Below are 25,610 nucleotides of genomic sequence, written 5' to 3'. Positions count from 1 at the left end.
TCTGAATCGGCAAGTGTCACGCACCACTTGTTCAGATGTGGAAGGAGTGGGCACGGGGGTGTGTGTGTGTCTGTTTTCTCTGCTGTCTTTTGGCTATCTTGACAAGAAAAAGCTAAACACTTTGTCAAAGAGGTACTTTTTCATACAGAACAGTGACATTTAAAGCAAGCGTTGAACCCAATGACAGCTGAGGTGTAAATGACATCTGAGGTGTAAATGACAGCCTGACTTCAAATGGCAACGACATTCTTACCCATTCTTACCTTGTTTAGAAGAAATGTTTCTTGCTTTTGGAGTTGCTTTTTTTTAATTAACTCTCCATCTCGCCCTTTCCTTTCCCTTGATATTCTATGCATATTCTGTATTTCACTTGCAGTTGTCAGTGGTGGCCTTTGGTAGACACTTTTAGCTGTGATTGCTTACTGCACTCATAGTGCTAGCGTTATGGAGGAGTTGGTTGTTTTCCAAAAGACCATAGCTAAGCATGTCCTCCTCCCCCAGCAGGAGGATGTGGTGGCAGTAAAAGATCTTGTTCTCATGATAACTTGTGAGTGGGTAGTTGCATAACCGCAGCTTATTTCTTATGGTTTTTTTTTCCTTCAGTGGGTCAGGCACTCAAAAAACGTCTTCCTTCAGGTATGCTTCCAATGCTGGAGCTTACTTGAAAGCAACTTTGAAGATGCTCGTGTTACTATTGCTTAGATCTTCCTTGGGGGGGAAAGTAGAACTTGTAAAGATGGTTTATACTTTCACCACATTATATTATATGTGCGGAACAAGATGACTTGAGGACCTGGCTTGTATTTCTGGGTTTTAACCTCCAGAGTAAGAAGAGATTATTTTGGTGTAATCACTTTTCATGCTTAAAGTATATTGTGCTGCTCTGCTATTAGTGTAAAGGAAGCTGAAGCTTTGTTGTTTTCCAGTGAGTTTACATGTAATTGACTGTCATTAGCCTAATTTACCAGTTTTTTAGACAGCTTCTCTAAATTCCCTGCCCCTCCAGGAACACACATGAACCAAAGATCAGAGGGGACCAGAAGTTTTGAGGTGTGAGTTTGTTCCTATAATTTGGCTATACTGTGTAAGAGATGCCTAAATGCCTGCTGTTTGTTAAGGCTATGCCTAACTCAGACATGGGAATTCTGAGTTAATTACACCAAGAGAAATGTTACAGTTGACTAGAAGACATAGTGATAAGCATATAGGATAATTCTTTGGGCTCTGAGAATGAAGTCAGAGTTTGGTAAAAAGCCCCTCATAATTCTTTGATGTATCTGTGTGTGAAGACTGGCTGCTGTAACTACAGAGTTTTTAATCCTCTATCATCCAAATGTCTCTTCTACAGCTGTGTTACTCATAGGAACATCTGCAGTGCTCTTCTCTATGACTTCAGCTGACCTGCTGTATGTCACTGGAAAATCTTCTCTCTTTCCTAACTACCTGATCAAGTCCCTTTTTGCATCTTCCAAGGGACTCCCTGTATGTATTATAAGAAACATGCATTAAAAGTAGTGTGAATAGTGCCATCTAGCTGGCACTAGAGAGCTCTTCTCTGTACATTCTTAACATTTCATTATAATGCAGAGATGTTTGTTTCGGTTGTACTTGGAAATTCAATGTAATGCTGAAGGCATTGTAATACAGAAGATATTCTGGTCTTGTTTCTGCCAGCACCTGTTTCTTGGAGTAGCAGTGAAAACAGCGGTGCAGTCTGTGCAGCTTTCCAGGGCTGTGTGGTTTGAGGCCTGATTTTGAGTAGACTGGTGAATTTAGGTCACAGATTCATCACAGACAGAACCTCTGAGTTTTATACTCTAAGGATGATTTGCTTTTGGAAACGCTTGTCCTGTGGTGAAAAACTCGTTTTTGTGCTTTCAAACATGTTCCCCAGCTTTGAAACAGATGACAGAGGTGACCTGTGGGGGTTTCTTAGGGTCATCTGCTTCTGGAGAAGTACTCTCAAGAGCTAGTATAGAGACAGAGGCCTTCTTGGCTCTTTTCTTTTTACTGTTTCTCTACAGGACCTTAGCTTCTTATCCCCATTTCTCCTCTCCCCTTCTCCTCCTTGATTTACTATTCTATTTAATGATGGCTCCTCAATTAGTGTACCAGACTCCTTTGTGAGCAGGGTTCATTCTGATCAATTGTCATCAAGGCTAGCATTCAGTACATCCAATCAATGCTGTTCTATATAATGGCCGTGCTATTGACTGATTTCTAATTTTACAGTATGTTGAGCCCTGTTGAACTCTCTTAATATGATAATTGCTTTACTAATCAGTAGTCATGATTTGTGTGCGATTGTGGATTATTGACATCAATTGACATCCCTTGGCATTTGTATTTGGCTGTAAGGAAGATGCAGGTGGCAGAACATTTCATGTACCAGTAGATATTAAATAGAATAATACTGAGAAAAAAGCTACATCCATGTAGACTGGATTTTTTACAAGCAAAACTTAGAAAGCTAGTTTTATTTTAATATCGGGATAGTTACTATATATTACTTTCTAACATCATATAGGCAGCTATTAAACAACATATTCCATAAGAACATCACAAGCATATATATATATATATATATACCATAAATTCATTAAGGTCTCTAAAACATCAACTGTGCCGTTATGAAATGTTCGGTTAAAGCTGAAGCTGACTTCTACCCAGCTGCTCTTTCACCCATCTGGGACCAGCTGCTCTTGCAGTGGGACCAGGAGGCGGCAGCACTGCATGCATCTTTCATGTGGCAGGGAGGCACAGACCCGTATTAATGTGTCATCTGGGAAGCACAAATCGTAATAGCAGTTAAGAAAAAGATGAAAGGGAAAGTTAATTTCCCTGCTAAATGGGTAGCAGCACGTTTTGTCCTTCCTTACAGTGCTAGAGAAGAACAGTAACGTTTCAAGTTGTAATTTTATATCATTAGGAACTGAGGTCGTTAAAGAGATTGCAAAGTGCTTGGAGTCATGTGTGTGCACACAATGTGCACTTGAAAAAGAAGCAGGGAAAAAGGCCAGCCTGCCAGGCCTCAGGTCACATCACTTCCCACCACTGGCTATTGTCCTCACAGTGTGTTCTTTTTGTTCATGCTGCAGATTCTCCTGTCTCTGCTGGCTTGTCTTTTTTGAGTGTTTTCACTCTCAGTAGGTGCTGTGTCCATCTCCTCCCGTGTTTGATGCATAGAACCACAGATGTCCACAAAGTTCCTCCCATGCTAATGCAGTGGTGAAGTTAGCTTGGCAATTTGGTCAGTTGAGCACTGATCCTGATCAGGTCACAAAAGGAAGACCAATGCTCAGTTGCTTTCTGATTCTAATGAAGAGCTAAGATTGAAGTATGTGCTTAGGTGTTTTTGTTGTATGAAGTGCAGGAACAAGCACTAAGACATCCCTACTGAAAAATGCTTAATGTATTGCTTGCTAGAGAGATACTAAAAGCTGTTTCAATACAGTTTAACCTGTAACATCCCAGGAGATGAAATCATACAGGGGAGGATAAATGTTCCAACCTCAATGCTCTTATATTGAGATGAAAAATGCTGGATGCTGAGCACCTGTGAAAGTCTGCCCATAACTGATTCATGCCTCCACTGCAAACTGGAGGGAATCTCTCCATTTTCTTTTTTATAAAGCTGGTGATAAAGATTCAGGTTCCACCTTGATGCAGGCGTATGTGAGACACTCTTGATTGTGTGAGACACGTTGCAAAGCTGACGGCTAAGAAATATAAGAGCTATGTGAAGCCCAGGCCTTTTGGAAAGAGAACCAGGTGGAATGCCAGAGGGCAGCCAAAGAGAGTCTGTGCTATCTGTGGGCGGGCAGTTGAACTGCCCTATGTGACCCCTTTTAGTGACCTGTGCTGTAAACAGGGCTGGTTTGGGATTGTTAACCTTTGCACAAGGAGAAGCTGAAAAATATTCCAGGGTTTTAGGCTTTGAAGAAGGGCTGGGTTTAACTTAGTGTGACTTACTAGACTGGGAAGTGCAGTAAGACAGGAGCCTGACTCTGGAGCCCTGTAACAGATGCAGCTGGGATAGGAGCTGTTTGTGCCAAGGATGATATAACGATTTACTCAAAATAGAACTCCACAAGTGGAAAAAAGGGAAGAGTGTGGCCTTGGGCCTACCTGGCAATCTACTCCTGAAGGCTGGAGGGTTGTGAGGAAAAAGGTTGGACTGGCTGAAGTACTTGCTTCTGGGAAAAGCCACTTGACTGGCAGCACTGGGCAGAAATGGGTGCTTTTCTTTGGCTGCAGTTTTCTTTGCTGCAATCCATTTCATGCTGGCTATTTCAGCAAGAATCAGCTTTGTTTCTGCTAGCTTCTGTTAACACTCTTTTTTGGGTACCCACATTTACCCATACTTTGTAATGAAAAGCTAGATTTAGGGTTTTAAAAGGGTTCTAATTGTAGCTGTATCACTGAACTCCTAGCAACCGTAATCTCTAATTTATGGAATTTAAATTGATTGAGGTGTGATATACCTCTCTGCTGAGCTGATGAAGTGTGCAGTGCTCCTGCGCCTCAATCCTTGCTGGAGGCTGCACACAATTCACTGCAGCTCTGTGAATATGGACTGCTAGGCATAAAAGCTGTGTAAAAGCAAGGCTACCTTTAAAGCTTATCTGTAGTTTCTGTGCAACAAGGATTAGAAGTTCACAGAAGCACGGCAGAGGATAAAATTCCAGGTAGGTTCCAGGATACAAACTGAGGGTGAAATTATCTGACTCTTCTGTGTATACAGCATATCAATTTTTACAGTGAGTTATAGCAAATAAAGCGGTGGAGAGAAAGCATGACCTGCCTGCAATCATAAGACAAATGAAAGAGAACAGAATTCCCAAGTGGTTTACTGGCTATCTGCCATTGCACAACAGCAGAATAGCAGGAGATAGAAGGTAGTACTGGAATAAGTATGGTATGTAGGACTGTATTTATTTCTAATAGAACACAGATATTTACCATTGGCTATTCTGAAGCTGCTGGCTCCAGTGACAACAGACAAGCAAAAAGCTTACTAGATCTGACCCACCAGCAGCCAATAATATGTACAGTAACTTAGCAATGCTTAAGGAGATGATGCTGTCCAGATACTTCAGTGGGATTGCCCTGATTCTGGAAACCAAGTTTGCAGTTACACTCCCCAGAGCCAAACTCTGCAGGAACTGGTAATCAAGTAGGGTACAATAAGTACAGCCAAAAAAAGTAAATTAAAAGGCTCTGCAGTTTTCGGATTCATTTGGAGCATCTGGTTTAGATAAACTTGGAGCATTTAATTTCAACTTCTGCACTCCTTTGTATGTATTGCACTTCATGACATAAGTCAAAGTGTGAGGATTGCATTAGAAAGTATGACTGTGTGTAGTCTTTGCACCTAAAATAGGCCTTCAGAAAATGAAACTATGGAAAATTGTTAACATGAGTGCACTCTCTGAGTCTTTGGTGGAAAGATGCTGCCATGCTCATGTGAAAGTATGGTCACACTACCTGAAAGAAAAAAGCAGGCTTGCTGCTTGGAGTGGGGCAGTAGAACTGCGTGTTCTCATGGGGTACGGAGCAGATGAACAAAATGGAACGATGGAATTAATTTTAAACTGATTTATCAGTAGATAAATGATCAGTGGTTTATAATAGCTGTATTTTTTTTCTTAAAGAGGCAAAGGCCACTTGGCAACGACAGTAATTTATTTTTCTTTTAAGTAAGTCAAGAGTTTTTGCAGGTAACTGCTAGCTGTCCTCTGATGGGAGTGCAAGATAAATTGAAAGAAAGTACTTGAGCACGTTCACGCCAGGAGCTGGCAGCTTTGTCACTAAGAGGAGGATGTCAGATTACCAGACACATTTCCTCCACGCTCTGCCAGGCAGAGAAAAAGGTTCTTCGAGCAGCTCACCATGGAAATAGATTTTTCTCCAATTTAACATTAATATCCTTCTGAATTATTCATTTAAGAGTACAGTGGAAACCTGGATGCAGTAGGTTCTGTTTATGTGTTCAGCCTTGCTTCAGTGTTGGCACCTGAAACTGGAGCCCGTTAGTGTTTCTTTTCACCAGCATTTTATTCCCCATTATCCTTCTGTAACAACAAGAATCAAAATGGTGATCTTCCCATGCTGTGAGAAACAAATGGTGGAGGCTGTGCATTCCCTACTGTTTGCTCATGGCGTCTGCAGATGTCTGGTTACATCCGATGCCATCCAGAACAGGGGTAGGTAAAAACAGACATTTAGTAGAAAAGTAGCACCTTAATTCCTCATGGCGAATGTTATAAGAAGAGGCCTCCAGAATTTTCCTCTGAGTGGCATGGATGGATCTCAGCCCCCTAACTCCAGAATTTGGTGTGGCATACACTATATTGAGTCCAACCTTTTTGCTTTATGAGAACACTGGCTAACAAGTGCTCAGGATGGATAAAAATCATCCATTATTTTCAGTTTTTAAGGTTCTGTCAGCCAATAAAAAAACCCCTCACACTGCACGGGTATGTCTATGTGTATTGGTTTTAAATGTACAGATGGAAACAAAATGTACAGAAAGTATATAAGTGAATGAGTAAAGGGAAAACTCACCAACGGTGGTGCCTTGACTGAAGCAGCTGAGGCAGTCCTCCCTGGTGAGCGATCTCCAAGAGATACTGCTCCAGTGGGAGTCAGCCCTTAAATGAGGTCTCAGAGGGGATGGAGTCAAGCTCCACCCCTTCCGGGAGCACAGCTACATCACTCTCACCTGTGCTCCCACAGCTGACCCCATACTTGCCTCAGCTGATTAATCAGAGGTTCAGGCTGTGATTACCAATCTCCCATACACTATGTTATTGACCCAAGGAGCAAGACAGGTTACGCTGTTGCTACTTTTCTACATCTATCTTTAGGATAGAGATTTCAGCTCCTCAATGCCGTGAATAAACAAACCAACCAATCCCCTTGGCATTCTCCATTTGCATCTGCAGTGAAAATTCATGGGTAAAAAATAAAGGCCGTGATTTTCTTCCTGATGGTGAAAAAAGAGAATGTGAATTTTGAATGTAGCTCTAGGGGGTATTATGTTATGAACAACACCCTGTTGTTTCTGACCCAAGCTGCTTTCTGGCTTCGAGTACAAGCAACTCACTTGGCTCCAGGTGATACAGGTATGGGAAATAACAGGTGTAATCTTAGGTTAATCATTATGTTTCTTAAATTTATTTTGATAGCTGATGCTTGGATAGTTGTCAGCGTTGGAAGAGGAATGTTGCCTGACAGCAGAAATATGTTTTGTTCAGGGTATACCTTCTCTTTTTTCCTCAGAACCAAGAAACCATCAAGGCAAAATGGGAACAATGATGTTATTTTCCAGGGATTCCTCTTTTGCTTCCCAGGAAGTGGCGAGTAATTGGCCAACACTTGTCACAGAGACATTATAAAAAGGTATTTTAGGGTATTTCCGTTGCAGGAAATAACTTCTGCATATAGTCTTCGTGCATTACTACAGTATGCATGTATATGTATAGAGAGGACCCAGGAAAAGTGGGAAATTTGTTGGAAACTATAATTGAAAATCATGATGGCAATTGGCAGGACCACCTGCAGGTAATTTTGGGCGTTTCATTCTCTTATGAGGAGCAGAGAACAGCCTCAGCTGAAGGGAAAGCTGAGAAAGTTCAAGCTCAAGATACCCAAACAGGAAGTTCAGGTGATCCTTTTCCATTCATCGGTCTCGGATGGGACCTTAACAGTCAAGCGCAGAGGCATTTAATAACTGAACCTCGAAGGTTAATTCTACCTGGATCTTGGGAAAGAACCCCATGCATTCCTTGTCACAGAGGAGAGGTCTCCTCAGTCCCCTCCCGCTCCCCGTGACTCCGTGCCCTCGTGTCTCCAACGGTCACGGCAACCGTGCGTTGCCGTGCGTTGCCGTGCGTTTCCTGGCCGCGCCCCCTGCAGCCGAGCTGCCCGAATAACACGCACCGTCCGGCCGGTCCCGCACCTTTCCGTCACACGGCGCTGAGGCGGCAGCGAGGTGTCCGCGCCGGGCGGAGGGGGCGGGCCGTGGGGCGGGCCGCAGGGCCTTAGGGCGGCGGCGCCCGCGCTCGCGGCGATAGTGGCAGTGCCGGAGGTGCCGGCGGGCGCTCGCCGCCATGGAGGGGCTGGGCTCGCTGGCGTTGTCCCTGGGCGCGGCATGGCTGACTCTGGTGTTCGCCCTCATCGTGCTGCCTTCGGCGCTGGGTATCTCGCTGGGCATCTCCGAGGCCTACATGTGGGTGCTGGTGAAGACCCTGGAGGTAGGCGGCCCGCCCGTCCTTCGCTGACCCGGGGCCGCGCCGCGCGGGCGGGGGGCGCGGGGCCGCAGTGGCGGGCTGGGTACGGCCTGTGGCTGTGCCGTGGTGCTGCCTCGTTTCGTCCCGTTCTTCAGCAATAGCTCTTGGGCGTGTCTGCCGTGGGTACGTTGTAGGGCTTTTGGTGCTAGTGAGCGTGCTTGAAGCGCTTTCTGGAGGCCTGAGGCAGATTTATTCTGGTGTAGAGTGAAGAGTAGCCGTTCCCAATCCGGAGTGAGGTGTTGAGGTGAAAAGCTGGCCAGGCTGGGCTTTGCTTCGTTTTCTGAGCAAACTGACTCGTCCTGCTTAGACGATACAAGGTGAACTTGAGATGTGGATTGTTCTCTCCCACAGAACGTGTGCGTGGAGAGAACATCTCGCAGCTGGCCTGTTGTTGAGAAATGTCTCCCGTTCCTTGGCTCACAGATACGCCTTGCTCAGCAGCTTGACACAGAGCCAGCTCCAGGTAGCGCCTACAAGAGCCCCTGGAGATAGGTATTGTCACATCTGACTTTTCTGTGCCAGAAATAACGTTAACAGCAGAACGTGGTGAATATATAGCTGTTAGCCTTGTGCAGCTGTGCTGCCTGAAACTTCCTTGGCTGTTGAATTCAGTCTGTGGGCTTCCTGCTGAGTAGTGGCTGTGTTGAGTCATAGGATGCTGCAGTTTTGAACAAGGGAGACTCCTTGCAGTGGTTCTCTTGAACTTCTTCAGTTCCAGCCTTGGATCTTCCAGCCAACCCCTCATCTTTGCCAAGATGGTGGCAGAATCTTGGGCCTGTAGAGCTCTTTGCACATCTACAGCCTCTATTGTCTCTTTGGGATGGATTGAAGGAACTATTGCTGTTTGTGAAGTATGGGGCTACTCTGCTTTGGCTGTGTATGGTCCTCTCTTGTGGTGCTACATTTCTGCACAGCTTGTATTGTCGGGTAATGTATGTGCTTTGATAGAGCCGATCTGTTACAAGGGGCTAGCTCTGTCATTTTGGACACTAGAGTCTGGGAACCAAGTAACAAGAGAGCCTGAAGCATGTGGTGTGTCTGCTAATCCACACTAATATGTAATGTGGCAGACAAACATGAGCCTGTGGCATGCAGTTTTTATTGAGGCTGTGGTATGGAGCAAGGTGGGAACAGTGCTGAACTTGAGATAGTATTTTTGTCTGCTTATAGAAACAGATCTATTTACACTTGATTCACAAGGGGTGATGCTGATTTCCCATGCTGTAGACATGGCCCAAGGAATGGGAGAGGAAAAGCTTTAAGGAACAAAGTGTTCTGGTGGTCTGACAGCTGCTGATTCCTGTGAATACTTTAGGCTGGTGCTGCCCTGCTGCATTGATGCTTGTGGAATCACTCACCACAGAAATCCTTGCTACTGTTGAAATGACAGAGACTGCCTCCTTGTGATTTGTCACAGCATGATGGCTCTCCTTGTTGTTTTTAAACACCCCCAGCTTGCTTCCAGCTTTTAATTTTGTGCATCTTTCCTCCCTGGTCTCAATCATATGCTCCCCTCCATTAAAGCTTTCCAGCTCTGGGGCTTTTGAGTACCACACTACTTTCTCCTGTAGTGTGGTAATACGCAGCAGATACTTGGAGTAGTAGGTGTGTTAACATTATGTAACTGTGGCCCCTGGTAACAGAAGCAGTTTCTAATAGCTTATTATGCTGCCAGGCAGGGAATGCACTTTCGCTGAGCAAGGGTGTAACAGTATTTGTTAGCTATGAAGTGAAGGTGCTTGCTTTAGAGATCACTTCAGATACCCGAGAGGACTTAGAGTTGAGAATATACCTTGGAGCATCAAGGGTGTTTTGGTGCTATTGGTCAAACAGTAGGTCCTTCCAATGTAGGATGGGGTGTCTTCCTTTCCCAGTTCTCCAGGTGTCAGTTTTGCTCTTTAAGCCACCACTGGGATTAGGAGCTATGTCTTGCAGAGCTAAGTGTAAGGGTGAGTAAAGGAAAGGGGAAATACATAGCCTATAAATCTGTGAATCACTGTGGGACTGCTGATTCATGTTGAATTCGTTGACTTCTTTAAGCAACCTTTGCTGACTAGTGATGTCTAACTGCATTGTTGAAGGTCTTTGTATCATTGTAGTTGGTATCACTTGTGAGCTGTTGGGTGGAGAACTCTGATGTAAGAGGACAACTCTGAAGGGGCAGAAGTTAATGGAAAGCAGCCCTTGAAGAAAAGTCTGATAGGGATGATGCATCCTTGCTGACAGGCCAGAAATAGCTTTTGGAAAAGTGTTTTAGCACATCTACTGCAAAATCTTAAATTCTTTAGCTGTGGTAAGTACCTCAGCTGCCCTAGTCCTATGCAGGTCCTTATGGGTGGATTCAACAGATTTAATGATGAAGGCTGCTTGTATGCAGGTCAGGTTACTAGAGCTGGGGTTACCCACCGCAGGGGTTGCATCAATGATTAATTCAACATCTTCCTGGTCAAGGACACTGACCTGAAACTGCTCCCAGCTTCACAGCAAAATGTGCAACAGTGTTTCTGATGCTGTTGATTAGTAAATGCTGCTTACAGAGAGCAGCAGCTCTAGCCGCATCTTGCCTTAAAGTTATAATGCGTGGAGCTGGTATAAAAGAAGCTACTTAGTATTTCTGTTGCAGATCCCCCTTCTTTCCTGTAAAGCTGGACTATGTCGTCCCGTTTGGAGGCAATGACGAAGACATCTCATGAGAGTGAGGAAAAGATAATGTAGATAACCAGAGAACCTTTCACCCTCCCTCTGAAATGATTGCTCCTTTTTTTGCAGTGCTGTTTTCATTTACACAGATTTTCCTGCCTCCCATTGAGTGGGAGGTGCTCTCAAATCTCTGTTGCTGTTGAGGTTTGGAAGGCCTCCAGGAAGGAGTGATCACCTAAACTAGCACGCCAGCTTTTGTGCTGAGTGTAACCTGCCAGCCTCTTTAAATAAAGGAACAGCAGTGATTCTAACACCGTTATGACTTGGGATTTCAGTCAGCTTCAGTAGTTTGGTAATCTCTCTTTTCAGTAATCAATGAACATGACTCCTAAACCGGAGATGATATTTCAAGATGTTAAATGAGAAGAAAAGCTCAATTTATTAGGGAAATAGGGGAAATCCACGTTATATTCTGAACTGACTTGGTTGTTTCTCACAAATGATTTTTTCTGTTTGCTTTCAGGAAGCCATGTGTTGCATTTGACTTTGTACATAACTTTCTGCTTGTTGATGTGTCGGCTTGGGAAATCTTTTGTAATTGGTATTTATTTATTTATTTAGTTTTGTATCTGAAGTCTAATTGGACTTTTCTTGAGTACTTCATGACCCCTGTAGGTCACTTAACTATCTCATATAGGCTGTTGGCTTGCTGTGTGTGGTGGTTTCTTTCTCAGGGGTTGGAAACTTAAAAGCCTTTCCTATCAGGGTAAGGTGGCGACATTCTGAAGGAAAGGCTGGTAGGCTGTTCTTATCTGGTGAGATGTAGCATGGTATCTTCAGACAAGTGTGTGTGACTAAAGCATGCAAGCTAATTAGCCCTGAGCAGTACGAATAGTGGCATTACCGAGTTGGATCTGTGGTATATGCATTATACCACATTATACCACATTATGCACTGTGCTGATTTTTAGCTTTACATACTAGTTCAACAATTAGCACAAGATGCACAACTTATTTTTAATGTTGTAGAATCTGATGTTCTATGCTGCTTCCCATGTCTGTGGTGAAGGCTTAGGACTGCTCCTGATGCCTCGGACTGCCTACTCAGCACCTACACTCATGTCAGTGTTACTGCAGTACATCAATGGAACTTGCCATGTGGCTTTTTGCTCGTCTGCTTGAGAAAACTGACCCTGTACTGGACTTTCAGGATGCTTTTTGATCTCCAGTATGTGCACATGGTATTTTCCCCTCTGTGAGATGAGTCAGATTACGTAGCTCTTTGTGGTGTGAAGCTGGGCATTAGGATAGGAAGCAGCTGAAGTCTGAAGCAATGGATGGTGCAGATCACCAGCTGGCGAGGAGGAAGGAAAATGACTCACATAGCTGCATGTGGTGCTTCTTGTTTTCCAAGTTGGATATAAACAAGCTTCTCACTTGATCAAAGTTAGAAGTGCTGTCAAAGCCAGCATTTTATTTCAAGTGCCTGAGGATAAGTGGCATGATTACATTAAGTAAACTTGAGTTAGAATCAAGTCTTGCTGCTTGGGTGCTGGCACGTGCCTGGTCTTTGGGAGTTTGACAGACCTGGGAGAAAGAGCTAATAGGATTTGAAACCAGTTTGCAGTAGCAGCTGGTAAAGCTGTGTCCTGATAAGTGCCCGAAGTCTCAAGTGTGAGAAAAGAACCAGAAGGGAAGATGGCCTGCTGTGGCTGGTTGGCTTTCTGAAGTGTGCCTCAGTCTCCTGGGAGAGCTGCCTGCAAAAGTGAAGTTGCTTCAGCTCTCCCCTGCTGGAGTGCAAGGCAGCAGTCCCTGGAAATGTTCTGTGCAACATCTGTAATGGTGCTGTGCTGTTGCGCTGTGCCCATCTGCTGGCAAAGTGAAGGGCAAAGAGAACAGTCCTCTCTGATCTTTTCCTTTGCCCCTCAAGTTCTCCTTTGGGGGTGCTGAAGCTTTCTGAAGTTGGATGAACCTGTGGACTGTCAGACTGAGCAGGAAGCACAAATGTCTTCTGAGGAGGTGGTAGAAGGTTAGCTAGTGGGCTTACGTGACCCTGCGGTTTCTATGTGCTTTGGGGAAAAGTCCACTACTTGCTTTGCTAAGTGAAGTGTCAGAGGATATTGCTATATATTGGCATGTTGCAAACTTCAGTGTATTGCACAGCCATGTCTCAATAGCCTGTATCCTCAAGTTGTTGCTGCCTTGTGCTTGGCTGGGCTCAGACTTTCTTTTGGTGTGAGCTGAGTTTGTAACCACAGGATTTCTATAATGAGAATAATCTGAAGAGAGTTGTGTATTTTTTCTGAGCTCCAGAGAAGCTCTTTTCCCTGGTTGTGCAAAGCAAAAGTGGGCCAGCACGAGGTTTTGAAGATGTGTTTGAGGAGGGCTTGATTTAGTAAGATGGGAATATCAAAACACAGCAAAATATCCATCTTTTTCTGTAGGAGCTGCTGGATCAGTATACAAAGCTATCACTTATAGCTTTGTAATAGCTTTTCTATAAATAGGGGAAGGAACTAAAACAGTTACCTTCAGAATGAGCTGCTAAGCAAGTCCTCTTCAGCTGGATATTTTGTCTGTTGGCAAAGTAGCTGTGTAGAGGAGTGGACCCAGGGCAGAAGGTCTGCTCCAGGGTGAAGGGCAAGCTCTAGGGCAGCCAAGGGCTTGCTATGGTCAGCCTGATAAAAATGGAACCTGATACAGACAGAAGAGCCGTTGCATGGTGCTGCACAGAACTGACTGAGCTGAAGGTCAAGAAAGCCCAAGAATAAGTTACACTAGCTACAGCCTTGTCAGAGCTGCAAGTGAGAAGATGTTTCATGATGTCAGGGAGGTTCTGCCTCTCAGGTCTGTGGGCGACAGAGGTGCTGAGAAGCATCAGCGTGTTCCTTGTGTCCAGAAGAGCAGGAGTTACTTTCTCCTCTCTTTCAGTCTCCTTAACCCAAACCACACAGTAAAAAACCAACAGTTTAACCCCGGTGAGCTGGCTTGTTCAGGCTTCATTTGGACTTAATCCACTGAGGACTCTCTTTTTGTAGTTCAGTACAGTAAAATAGCATTGGTAGAATGAGTTGCATTGTGCTACATGCTCATGGGGGCTGTTGTGCAGTTGTCCAGGAGCTGCCTAGTGACAGAGGCTTGTGGTGGCTCTATGCTTGAAATGACACAGGCTCTGTGTTGGCTCTCTGAAGACTGGCAAACAGGGTCAGAATGTGTTGACTGTGCCTGTGTGGTTTTTGTTATTAGACATATTCACCAGCGTTTCCTCAGGGGGGTAGTATATATATGGTTTTAGGAATACCAGTGATTATTATTGGATGAAGAGACTGAAAATTACAACCTGTTATTAAGTGTTGCTTTGCAGGAGACTTGTTTCTTAAGTGATTACTACATTTGGAAAATTAATGAGTTCTTTCTTTTCAACAGTGGGCCACTATACGGATAGAAAAAGGTGTCAAAAAGCCACAACCACAGATGCTGAGGATTCCTGCTGCTAATGGTAAGAACTTGGACTAAGATCATATTGTTAAGACTAATATGCTGGTGTAGGCAGACTGAGCCCTTTTCAAATGGGAAAGTATGTGTGAGTTCAAGAAAGAGTAATAGTAGAGGAGTGGGATGGACATCTACTTACTGTATATCTTATTATTATTTCTCAATACTACTGGCACATTCACTGTTCCTGCAGAGGGGAAATATGAGTTGCAATATGAACTTTCTTTTGTCTTGAAAGCTGCGTTTAGGTTACAGCTTGCAAGGCTGCTTGCCAGCTCCTCTATCTTGGGAGCATTAGGGTACATTTAGTAATATCTGAGTAGATCTGACTGTGTAGTGGACTGTGTTTCACAAGCTCAGTGCTACTGGAAGACTACTGGATGTGTATGCTGTTATACTTTTTCTCTTAATTAGTGTGCTGGTGTTAAGTGTTGTTCCCTTGAGTTAATTCACTGTTTGCCAGGTAAGCTTGCTGTTCTCTTTGGTCAAGACAGCTGGCTGAGTAGTTGCTTTGTATTTCTTCCTTTAGCTCAATTTTGAAATAATGTGGTGGTGTTTAAAAAAAAGCAACTCTATCTTATTGCATACAGTGCATGTGTTGTGGTAGTTTGTGCTGGGTCACCGTTGGCCACAAGAGGATGTGGGAGCTGTGTATGCAGTGAGTGTAGCTTTGGTCCTGGTACCAACTGCCTTTGTATCACCATGGATTTGCTGTATTTTCTTGACTGCTTTAGTGCCAGCATTTTCTCTGTCTCTCTCTCTTTGTTTGGCAGCAGAGCTGGAAGCAGGAGTTGCCCTTTAGTATACAAGTCAGTTATTATCTGATTCTACCAGTTAGCTGATGTGACTGTGACAGAGTAATGGGGATGGAGCTGCAGAGCTGATTAGTTGTGTTTCATCTCCAAAGGAGCATACTTCCAATACTGGAAATACTGGTCATTATGCTGTCTTCATGGCAGGCCTGAAGCAGGCTTTGGTGGTAGCAGACTCAATTAGTTTGCAGCTGTAACAGTAAGCTGGAGGTACTGCACAGCAGTTCTTAATGCAGGTCAGAATTGGTCTTCTTATTTAATTTTTGTTGTGGCTCGAAGAAAAACTATTTTTTGTGTGTCAGATGTGTTTTGAAGATTATTTGGAGGGACAAAAAGGGAGGTAATTATTTTCTTCATGTTTTATCAGCTGCCTTATGCTCCATGGAGTCGGTGAAACCAGAGAGTGAGAATCATCCTTCATTTAAGAGTGATGAGTCCCATCATACCTTGGGTCACTGAGAGGGTAGAGGATGGGACTGTACTGCTGTGATTGCACAGTCATAGAGAGCACTGTCCTTCTTATAAGTTTGGTTGTGGAGGCACATAGGTTGTTTTTTCCTAGAAAAGAAAGGAACGCTTTAGAAATGGAAGACTTAAGTACTGCATGTTCCTCTGAGCTACTTTTTTGAGGAGGTATGGGAAGCATGGAAGATATCTGCTCTCTCCTACCTAACTGCTTTCTCTGCATTACTCTTGTAAGGACTGACTTATGATTAGGATCCTGTATATGGATCAGACTACTTGGTGACCAGGGTGGGTGAAGGTCTATCAGTCCTGTACTGGCATTTGCTGAGGTGTCAGGATACCAGGAAGAGGCCTGATTGCATTATGCAATATTTACCGAGGGAGGAGAAATTTCTGCTGATAATGAATTGTTGAGTAGCTGATTAAAATGGGGTAAAGGTAGGGGTCTGCACGTGTGTATACACGTGTGTGTTCAGTGCTGGCTGACACGAGGGGAATGTGCAGTACCTCTCCTGTGTATCCTGACAACCCAGTCCTTCCTGGGAGATGGGTCAGGAATGAAGGGAACATTGCACATGCATGGGCTGATTTTTCCTGGCAGGGGAACAATGTGCTTACTCAAATACCTTAAGTACTAATTTACTAATATACTAATACACCTAAGAAGGTGACTGAGTAGACACTGCCTTTCTCTCCAGTACCCAAATTGTGCGAATTTCATATCTGTTAGCAAAAGTAGTAGTCAGCTCCCATGTGTGTGAGGAGTCCCAAGAAATACGTTGTCTGGTTCTTGCTATATGAGGAAATACCTGGGACCATTCCCTTGTGTTTAATGTTTAAAGGACAGTGTGCTTCTGTGATGGTCCCAGTATTAGAGCTCTTGGCCGAGCAGGTATTTAGAGTCTAGATTTGGGTCTCTGAGCAGCTGGGGAGCCAGATCTGAACTGTCAGCATAAGTGCTGGCTGGTCAAAACACAATCCTCTTCAAGTTGATGGGTATGAAAACACTGTTAAAGTCACTTAAGTGACATCCACTAGAAGACATATGCAAGTAATGTAAGTAGCAGATAGTGAGAAGTTTGAGGCTTGCATAATTAGCTAACTAGAGTGTGAGAGCTGAGAGGCTCAGGGATAGTGTTGTCATACTGAGTAATGTAGTAGCTATGGTGTGTTGTTGAGAAAGATCTTTGCTGTATTCCTGCCTAATGCTGTCTTTCAGCTACCTCTGGCAAACTGAGCTCTGCCTATGGCCAAGGGATTAAAGGCTGTTAAATACTATCTTCTGATTACTGGGAAGATAAGTATATCACTTAAGTAGCATGTGCTTAGTTCTGATCATAATACCTTCAGATCCTGCTTGTAGTACCTTGTCCCAAAGGCAGCCTGTGCACAGAGATGTGATGATGACTGTGCAGCTGGTGACGAAAGGTTACAGCTGTGGTGTGCCAACAGCGTGTTCAACTTGGGCCTTGTGACGGTTCTCACGACAGTTTGAGCTGGGAAGGCAGCTGCCTGGCTGAGCTTTCTGGGTTCTGAGAAGCAGTGCATGGAATGTTACTGGTGTGCTGGGTGCTGGAGTCTCTCACTGGCCTGCTTGTTGGCTGTGACTTGTCTTCCACCCCAGCAGCTGCGTGGAGCAAGAGGCTGGGCTGTCTTGTCTGCAGTGTGGAGGTCAGCTTCCCTGAAACTTCTAAGGGACTGGCTGAAAAACTAGGAATGAAATGTGAAGTAGCGCTCTGATCTGTGCTTAAAATGCTACACAGAAGTAATATGCTGCTGAATGTGGTGCTTTGTTTGCATAATTCAGATTCTGAAGGACATGCGCGTGTTTGGGTGTGCCATATTTATTTCCGTATGTTTATAGGAAAATATGTTGGTCTTGATGAAATGGCGAGCTGTGGCTGCAGAGTTCAGAGCTGAAGGTGCTAGGAGTTTGTTGCAGTGTGATGTCTGTCTTGGGTGCTTTTTCAATATTTACATCAGTGGTTTGTGTGGCATTTCTTGGAGCTCCTTCTTTTGTTCACACGTGTGTGATACAGCGCAATACAAGTAAATCCCACATCAGGTGTAATGTGAATGTTGTGCATAATATGTTTCTGGAGTTCTGCTGGTAAGGCTTTTTTGGGAATTTGTGGGAAGTCAAACCCCTGCAGGGTGTGTACTTGTGAGAAAGGCTCTTGTAATTTGAAACAGCTGGATGCTTCCTCCTTACTAGTCTATCTCAACCTTGAGACACAGCAGTTATGTAGTTTGTCAGAGGGCATCTGACAGAGTGGTTACCTGAACCTGGACCTCTGTCATATAGTTGAGCAACTCAGGGGATGTTTGTTCTGGTTAAATGCTATTCTAGATTTCTTCAGTCATCAATTACTTGAGCCAGACCAGAAAGCAGCTACTTGATCTTTATATTTAGCTTACGTGACTTGTCTTTGCCTTTAAAAGCTCAAATTGCAAACAAATGCTTATCAAACAGTGAGCTTTAAAAATATTAATATCCAGCTCTGACAGCAGATTTGTATCCTAAACCAAAGCAGAGTTCTGAAAAACAGCAGCTTAATTTATAGACTTGTTTATTCACATGGTTACCCTTTTCTTCCTTAAGGTATCATTGAAAGAGATGAGACGCCTATGGAGAAAGAAATCGCAGGTCTACATCGAATGGAGTTCCAATTCTCCGACATATTCTATTTCTGCAGAAAAGGGTTTGAGGCCATTGTGGAAGATGAAGTCACTCAGAGGTTTTCCTCTGAAGAGCTGGTCTCTTGGAATCTCCTCACAAGGACTAATGTCAACTTCCACTACGTCAGCCTGAGGCTTACTGTTGTGTGGGTCATTGGGGTAATAGTGCGGTACTGCTTCCTTCTGCCACTCCGGTAAGCTTGCGGCTGCTGAGGGATTTTGTTGCTCAGGGATCACATAAATGTGCTCCTCCCCAGTTTTTTCAGATCAAATAAAAATTGGCAGATACAGAAGATCAAGTGGTTTAAACTCTTCTCTCTCAGTTGTTAAGAAGTAATTCAAAGCATTTATCTTGTGCACTGAGAACGGTGTATGAGGTCTGTTGATCGTTTCTTCATGGAATACTTTCCCTAAGTCACTTATGTTGAAAATGTGAATGTTAACTGTGCAGTACTCTAAATATCAGGGTTAAACTTGCAGCACTACATGCATCAGTGCATCTGATGCTGCTGCCTTAGCTAGTTTGGTTTTGAGCATTGTCTGTCAGGTAATTAACTGACTGTGTAAAGGAGCTGCAGAATAATTGAACATTGAAGCTCCTTTTCTATTGCAATGTGTTACTGATATAAATTGAACTTACTTGGCTTTTATGTCTGTTTCTCTGTAGCTTTACTCTTGCTGCCATTGGAATTACCTCAATGATTGTGGGGACAACACTGGTAGGACAGCTGCCAAACGGCAGGTGAGTGCTGTCTGTGTGAGGATCAAGCTGCCAATCATGTAGCCTTGCATCAGTGCAAAGTACTCAAGATTGAGACTGGACAGGTTTTACATGTTGTGGACTACTGATAGTCTGCTCAACCCACAAGAACGATGCCTTGCTGAGGATGGCTGCTTGCCATGTTTGGCTAGTGCTTTGATGGGGCCCTTCTTGCTGTCATGATAAATATATCATAAATAAATCACCCAGAGTACTAAAATTAAAAAAAAAAAAAAAAGAAAAAAAAGAAAAAAGGCTGTTTTTTAAATCCCAACACAAGTGCCTTGCTTAGGTAAGTGAGACCATCATGATCTTTGTGATGCGCCTCTTGACATAGATGCTGTAGTGATTGGTAGACCTGGGAATAGTCCTACACCAGAGTCTCAGGAAAATCTTTTAGCCCTGTATTATGTGGAATAGGCTGAAGAACTTACGCCATGCGTCTAGCTGCTTTCCAGCATGCCCCAGATGTCTGTGTCTTCTCTTTCAGTCTGAAAAACTATCTGAGTGAAGTGGTGCACCTCACATGCTCCCGGATCCTTGTGAGAGCTCTGTCTGGAACTATCCATTACCACAACAAGTAAGCAAGCTAATGTTAAAACTGCTGATGTGCTCCTTTGTTTATGAGTGTTCTATTAGGAACTGGGGGAGGTGTGCAGAGAGGAGGGCAGTTTGTTCCTGAACCACAGGTTGATGTCGTGATAGATGATGATCTAACTTATGGCTTTACAGAACTGTGTGTTTAATGTGGTGCTGAGTGCACTGGTAGTCTAACAACAAATCATGTAATTGCAGGGAGAACAAACCTCAGAAAGGAGGCATTTGCGTTGCCAACCACACGTCACCAATAGATGCGATCATTTTGACCAATGATGGATGCTATGCAATGGTATGAGGAGACTGATGACAGAGGAAAGATAGGAAAAGGAAAGACTGGCATATTGGTTCATCAGTTCACTATTGTTTTTAGTTTTCAAAGTTGGTAGATAAGGTTACTTTGAGCATGTGTCACTGAAGGGAAGAAAGCAATATAGTATGTTGAAGTCTGGCTACAAGTTGCATGTTGATGAAGTTGCTCTGGGAATGTCAATTCAGGTTCTGTTTGAAATACTTGAGAGGCTTTCTTGCATGCTTGTAGATCCTTTCAAGTGAATGTGCTTTGTTTAATAACTTTTGTGTACTCTACTCAGTCCTGAGATGTGATTTACAGTATGATCTAATCTGTTGTGGATGCAGGAAAGGAGATTGTTTTGTTCTGAGGGTCTTGTATGCTGATATATTTCACTGGGCCTGCAGGTTGGCCAAGTTCACGGCGGATTGATGGGAGTTATTCAAAGAGCCACCGTGAAGGCCTGTCCTCATGTCTGGTTTGAGCGCTCGGAAATTAAAGACCGCCATCTAGTGACAAAAAGGTGAGAAGTGAGTTGGAATGGGGAATTGTGCTACTGATGTGACTCTGGTACCTTCTAGTGCTTGAGAGACCACCTCTGAACAATCATTCTGCAATTGAAGATCCCAATTTATGAAGTAAGCTTTGAAGAGAGCTGTATCAGGAGGCATGTTTGTGGAAGGACAGAAGCACGAGCAGGCAGTGAGGTTGCAGTGGGAAATGGGGAATTTGTGCGACCTCAAGATTCTGAGAAGAAAAAAGGCTAATTTGTATAAGTGTCATCTTTTGGCGTGTGCAATTGCCTTTGTTCCAAATGGGCACTGCTAAGTATAAACCCTAATCATAGGGATTGCAATTTACTGTAAGCTGGGATGAAACAGAGTATTGTTCTTGTAGTGGGTTGAAGAGATGGTGTCCTCTGATCAGGTTTATTCAGAATGACCTGGAAGTGCTTGTCTGTGTGGGCTTTGGTACAGTGGCTGAAATGAATGGTTCTTGAGTCACAGTGAAGAAGTGCTTGAAAGATTGAAACGGTTCATGTACAAAGGTTCTAGTAGGATCTGAACTGAAAGAGACAACCCAAAAATGTCAGATCTGGGAAATTATCATCCTAACAGTTACTTTGCTGTTAAAGTCCCAACATTTATATCTGAGTTAAATTTACTTGAATTCTGCAGGATCTGTCTAGGCTTGATTCAAGAAGGGAGGTGTTAGAAATAATAGTCTTTGCTTGCTAATGTGGAGGTGGAGTGTGTGAGGAATTATTTGGCTGACAAAGAGCTTCCAACAAGTATGGCAGAGCACATGAAGGTTTTCTCCTGCTGTAAGCCACTTCTTGTAAATTGAGTTTGTTTGTATTAATTGGCATGACCTAATGGCATAGGTTGGTTGGCTTTCCCGACAACCATTCATAAAGTAACATACCGGAAAAGTTGCTTCAGTGTAAAGTTAACTGGAATACTTTGTATATAGTAATGAAGGACTCTTTGCACAGTGTTTCAATTTTGTTGCAAACAGAATGGAAGGTACAGATTTGTGTCCAGTAAGCAGTTTTGGTTTCTTACGAATGTGTTCAGTAATCTGATGCACCTGCATGGGGAAAGAGGGGTAGAAAAACAGCTATTTTAACTTTACTTTTTGTTTCCACAGACTCAGGGAACATGTGGCAGATAAGAACAAGCTTCCAATTTTAATTTTCCCAGAAGGTAAGAAGCTGAACTGGTTTTTTTTCCCTCCAATTCTGCATAGATGGGTTAGCTTTATTATTTTATTCATCTTTCATGTAAGATTACCCTAGGGCAATGCAATACTGCCCTGCCTATTGGGTGTTCTGGCCAAAGAATGAGAAGACAGTTTATTTTGCCACGTGAATATTTATTCACTTTGCTACAGATCTAACCTTAGCCTTGAGCTTTTTCTCTCACATATGCTGTGGCTTTATACAGCAAATCAGTCACAAGAGAAGGAAGAAAGTCAAGTGGGGAGAAGTGCTTAACTTATCCATAAGTGCCTGCCTTTGCTCCTCCTTGCTGTTGCTACTGAAATGTGCTAGGCTTTGTGAAATACTAACTTTATCTTCTGGACAGGCACCTGTATAAACAATACATCTGTGATGATGTTCAAGAAGGGCAGCTTTGAAATAGGAGGGACAATCTATCCTGTCGCAATCAAGGTATGGGAAAGTGTCTGGCTGTTCAGCTTGAAAATGACTTGGGGTCTGTTTTTGTCAGGGTGGTGGGAAGCTGTATCAGAGCTGCAAATGAAAAGCACACTAACTTTGGTGACTGGTAACTTGCTGTGGTTGATTCCTGGCTTGGAAGTGACTGGAATGAGCCTGGCCTGTGGCTGAAAACATCCACCTTGCACTTAAGACAGACTGTGGTGGTTTGTGGGGTAAAGAGTGTTTTCATCTTTCTTTTACCTGTGATCCCTTGCAGTATGATCCTCAGTTTGGAGATGCATTTTGGAACAGCAGCAAATACAACATAGTCAGCTACCTGCTGCGAATAATGACCAGCTGGGCCATTGTTTGCCATGTGTGGTACATGCCACCGATGGTTAGAAATGTAAGATCATCACTGTTTGCAAGTGTCTCTTTGCCCTCTTCTCCAAAACCCCTGTCCGCTCCATGTCTCAAAAACTGTTTTGTAAATGGCTTTTATTGGTGGTTAGTTTAATAAGTGATTGGACTTAGCTTTTCCAGATGTACTGAAATATTGGGAGAATCTCTGCTGGATGTAGAATGCAGCTTGATACTATCATTGCTGTACACAAGATGCAAATAATAGTGGTAAATGTACTGTTGTGTATGATAGCGTTGCTACTAATGCAAGCTGTAGTTTATGATGCATCTGTAGCTTAAAACCTTATCCCCTATATTAATCTATGCTTTTAGAGCAAAACTTCAGTACTTAACTTCAGTACTCTGGAGAAAAATGATCTAAATGTTTATCTTATAGAAACCTCAGACTATGTTGGCATGAGGAGGGTGGGGTTACTTGGTACAGAGTTAATTTGAAGCAGATGACTGTGATGGAGGTCTGTTTGAATTTACTTTTCTCTGTTTTGATTCAACTTAAAACACTCAAAGGAAGGAGAAGATGCTGTTCAGTTTGCCAACCGAGTAAGGTCAGTCATTGCTCGCCAAGGGGGACTCACTGAACTTCCTTGGTAAGTGGTAGCATCCTTGTTAAGACTGCATGGACTGCTTGTACTTGTAGGCTTCTGCTGTTAAATATTTTTGATTGAGAAGTGCACCTAACTTCATTTTACCTGGGAGAATACAAGGGAGTAACAGTCACAAACATGTATATTAATAGAAAAAGCGATGGAGAAGGGGTGAGCTGATTCAGCTATAAGGCCATCTGGTCATAGGAAATAGTGCCTCACATGGGCTAAGATTTGTATCCTAGTTGGGACCTTCTGACAGTGCCAGATCAGACTGCTTTAATAAATGAGCTCTATGCTTGGACTACTTATACATTAAGGATTAAGGTACTTACTGTTTAGAGCGACAAAGAAAAAAATGCTTAAAACTGTCTGTAGAAATAGAGAAAAATCTCCAAGATGTTGGATGTTAAGACTACAGTTGACCAAATTAGTTGATGTGGTGTGTAGTTTGACAATAGTGAATTAAAAAAAACAACAAACAAACAGCAAACGTGGTGGTTTACTCTTCACTCTTTCTCTGTTGCAGGGATGGAGGTCTGAAACGAGCAAAAGTCAAAGATAGTTTCAAGGAAGAACAACAGAAAAACTACAGCAAGATGTTAGTGAGAAATGGATCACAAGGAAGTCTGTCTGCAGGAACAGAGTCAGATTGAAAGGTGGTTCTTACAAACAAGTGTTTTGCAACCAGCCTTAGCAGGAATAGCGTTTTTCTTTTTTTTTTTTTTTTTAATTAACACAAAAACAAAGCAACAAAATCCCTTTTGTGTATACACGTTCTCTGTATGGTTGGTGCAGAGTCTGCTGACAGCAGTGTCTCCTTATCTCTTTTCACTTCCTTGTTCTTCTGAATTTTTGCGCAGTGAGGCACTGTAAGTCCTTGTATTCTGCAGAACACGTGAAGAGTTGAAAGACTAAAGGGGTTAAAAAAACCCACCACCTTTCTCCTGAGCTTGTAAGAATAAAGGGAAGTACACTGGGTAATGTCAGGGCACTGGTTGTGTGGATAATTATTGTTTGTGGTTCTTGGAAGCTTTAAACAATGTTCTGTTTCTGTTGCTCAGACTTTTCTAGTTGTGGGTTTCTTCAATGTTTTAGGATGATGTCAGAACTGTAATATTGACTGCTTTTGTTAGCTTGCACCTGGATGTGCAAGGGGGGAAAGAGGAGCAAGAACTGCATAACTTGAAGGATAGGGAAGGAGTTTGCCTTGCCAAAAGTGCAGTTCAAAGACCATGAGGAATTTGGTGGCCTTACAACATGGAATTGCCTTTATTGAGAACTGTTTCTGAAGGGAGGGAGTAAGTCCTCAATCTCCTTGCCCACTGCTGCTGTCGAAGTTGGTTTCTTTAGACCACAAACTATAAAGAGTCATTACACAGCTGGATACCATAGGCTTTGACAGATGTATTTTCATGAAGTGGATTTTCAGGACTACCCTTCTGCAGGAATTGCTGCTAATGACTGAAAGGTTTTAAGAGCCACTCCAATTCACTGAAACATTTCTGGGCTAGCAATAGCTGCAGCTGTAAACAGAGGATATTTAAGTCATCTATGATACAAGTGGCACGTTCAAAGTTGCAATATGTTGCTGTCTTAATGTAAAGAGTTAATAAATTCTATATTTCTAATGTGTGTTGTGTGGCGTTTATGTTCTTTTGCTATGAGTATTTAAGCAAAACAGTTTTACTTCCTGGTAATGTGGAAACTTAAGTCACTGTAACATAAAGAACCAGTTATTGCTGAGCTCTCACTTACCTGTTTTCTAACCTTTTTCCATTTTTTCCCCTTTAAACTAGCTTAGTGTTTTTCCTGTCTAGAGTAGGAGACATCATGCAGACTGAACTTGAAGTCATGTCAGGGAGGCTCAGGTAATTAAAGTAATTAACTGGAAATAAATGAGTTTCTAAATTTGTAACAAACTGCAAGTTGATTTTATGTCTTTTCCTGTAGCAAAGAGACTTTGAGACAGAGTAGAAAAAGTTACTGTGCTAGAACTGAAAATCACATTTGAAACTGTTCCAACATAGGCTTACAAATAAGCATTCCTGGTACATTTTCCATTATCTCTAGGTACATGAATTTGCACAGACATAAATGTCTGAGTATTATATAGGCACAGTCATCCTTTTGTCTGTTTTGTACAACTGGTCATGAAACCTGTTTGAGGTATGTGACCTTACAAGAAGACATCAGAAACCAACCCTTAAAAATACTTCCAGGTTTAGCATTACAGACCTTTATAAGAGCAAAACTATTTGTATGGAGAAGGTTAGAGTAGTAACAAAAGTGAGATGCATGCAGAGGCTTTTCTCTTAATTGAACCTAGTTCCATTTTGACCTATTATATTAGTCCTGTTAAGATGAACTTGTGTAAGCTTTGGGTTAATGAATGTGGCCATCATAAT

At 43.0% G+C, this 25,610-nt stretch overlaps 1 protein-coding gene across 1 annotated transcript; it reads left to right on the top strand.

The window, feature by feature from the left end:
• Positions 1-7,981: 7,981 nt before the first annotated feature.
• On the top strand, positions 7,982-24,837 carry LOC140251179 (glycerol-3-phosphate acyltransferase 3). The gene is made up of 12 exons (XM_072334614.1): positions 7,982-8,258; positions 14,361-14,433; positions 18,309-18,579; positions 19,053-19,127; positions 19,636-19,725; positions 19,941-20,034; positions 20,442-20,557; positions 21,685-21,740; positions 22,122-22,207; positions 22,473-22,601; positions 23,126-23,205; positions 23,732-24,837. Exons 1-12 carry the CDS (start codon positions 8,115-8,117, stop codon positions 23,856-23,858), a joined length of 1,341 nt encoding a protein of 446 aa, XP_072190715.1. The 5' UTR covers positions 7,982-8,114; the 3' UTR covers positions 23,859-24,837.
• The last annotated feature ends 773 nt before the right edge of the window (positions 24,838-25,610 follow it).

This window comes from Excalfactoria chinensis, chromosome 4 (assembly GCF_039878825.1).
Source record: "Excalfactoria chinensis isolate bCotChi1 chromosome 4, bCotChi1.hap2, whole genome shotgun sequence".
In the NCBI taxonomy this organism is placed as follows: Eukaryota; Metazoa; Chordata; class Aves; order Galliformes; family Phasianidae; genus Excalfactoria; species Excalfactoria chinensis.
This window is presented reverse-complemented; position numbering and strand designations above follow the sequence as displayed.

Coding starts and splice junctions, on each gene's coding strand:
- LOC140251179 (XM_072334614.1), top strand. CDS start 8,115: ATGGAGGGGCTGGGCTCGCTGGCGTTGTCCCTGGGCGCGGCATGGCTG. Junction 19,726..19,940: donor ACTATCCATTACCACAACAA/GTAAGCAAGCTA, acceptor ATGTAATTGCAG/GGAGAACAAACCTCAGAAAG. Junction 21,741..22,121: donor AATTTTAATTTTCCCAGAAG/GTAAGAAGCTGA, acceptor TCTTCTGGACAG/GCACCTGTATAAACAATACA.